General features: G+C 36.2%; 1 protein-coding gene across 1 annotated transcript; it reads right to left on the reverse strand.

The window, feature by feature from the left end:
* Positions 1-786: 786 nt before the first annotated feature.
* Positions 787-1611, reverse strand: LOC123254095 (olfactory receptor 14C36-like; the record flags this gene model as incomplete). Its single annotated transcript, XM_044683165.1, has 1 exon — positions 787-1611. A coding segment is annotated over one exon (825 nt), but the record flags the coding sequence as incomplete, so codon positions are not given.
* Positions 1612-1614: the final 3 nt, after the last annotated feature.

A 1614-nucleotide genomic window follows, 5' to 3' on the forward strand; every position in this document is an offset into this window, starting at 1 on the left:
GGATGGTAAAAAGACTTCAGACCTTGAAGCTCAATATAGCTGTACATGACAAAATTTCTCACTGAAATAGAATCTACATTTCTCCTTTCTTTTGATCATTCCATCATTATCTATAAATCCAAGGGACACTCAGAAAGTTTTGATTTTTTCCCTTTTATTTTATTCTGATATTTTGGGCTAAAATTTTTGCCATACCTCCCTATATTCTTTCATTCATTCTTTGTTTTACTTTTTCTGAATTTAAACACTAAAAGCTTTTCAGTATACAAATTAGCACACAAAAGTTATATATAATGTTGATATATATTCTATGCAACTTACTTTAAAAACACTAAATTCAGCAGATTCCTTTTCTAAAAAAAGTAAGATCAATCCAACACTAATCTTCAGGAGTATTCCTAAAACTCTGAGGTGGAAATGAACTCAGCTTTGCTCTAATTGGCCAAAATTATCTGTGTGAGTTAGAATTGGAAAAAAAAAGCCACTAAGTCATATATAACCTTACTTATATATCATAAGCAGTGTAGGCAAAGGCTTTAGACTAAGAAAATTACATTATTTGAAATTCTTGAATATTCTCTAAATGATAATAACTATGCTGATATCGATGACAGTAAAGTCAATTCTAAAGAATTTTTAACAATTTTGAATAGTATTCATTTGTAAAGATCAATACACAAACAGCAAACCACAAACCCACAAAAATACCACAAAATACATCTTCATGTGAGTTTTTTTCCTTCATGAACCAACTAGGTTAGAAACACACTGAGAAAGAACTACCATTTATGTTTTATGTCTTAAGGAAAGAGTTCTCATCATTAATACTCTTATAGCATCCTTTATCTGCTTATTCCGTAGACTGTATATAATGGGGTTCAGAAAGGGTGGTACTACAGTATAAAATACTGAAAGAAGGATACCCTTAAGAGACCCAGAATCAGAAGGTGGTTGGGAATATACATAAATACCTGAAATAACAAATAAAGAAACCACACTAATGTGGGGGACACAAGTAGAGAAGGCTTTTTTCTGGTCTTCTTTCACTGGAAACTTGAGCACAGTGGAAAATATTCGAACATAAGATGCAGCGATGAAGCCATAACAGCCAGCTCCAACCACCAGTACAGAAACAATTAAGAATAACTTATTGCTAAAAGTGTCTGAGCAAGAGATCCTGAGGAGAGAAGGGATGTCACAGAAGAACTGATGGACCACATTGGACCGGCAGAAAGACAAGTGAAACGTGTAACCAGTGTGGAAAGCTGCATACCCGAGGCCAGTGATCAAGCAGGTTACAGTCATCTGCATACAAACTTGGGGATTCATGATCACTGAATAGTGGAGAGGGTGACAGATGGCCACATAGCGGTCACGAGCCATGACAGTGAGCAACGTTACCTCTACATATGCCATGAAAATCACTAGGAATACCTGAGCTGCACAGCCTGTAATTGAAATAACCCTATTGTTCACCAGAGAGTTAACAGATGCCTGGGGAACAGTTACTGATAGGTAGCAGGCATCCACAATGGACAGATTCCTAAGGAAAAAGTACATGGGGGTATGGAGTCTCCTGTCAAAGGTGGTGATGATGACAATGAGGAGATTCCC

The sequence above is a fragment of the Gracilinanus agilis genome, unplaced genomic scaffold, assembly GCF_016433145.1.
Source record: "Gracilinanus agilis isolate LMUSP501 unplaced genomic scaffold, AgileGrace unplaced_scaffold14781, whole genome shotgun sequence".
In the NCBI taxonomy this organism is placed as follows: Eukaryota; Metazoa; Chordata; class Mammalia; order Didelphimorphia; family Didelphidae; genus Gracilinanus; species Gracilinanus agilis.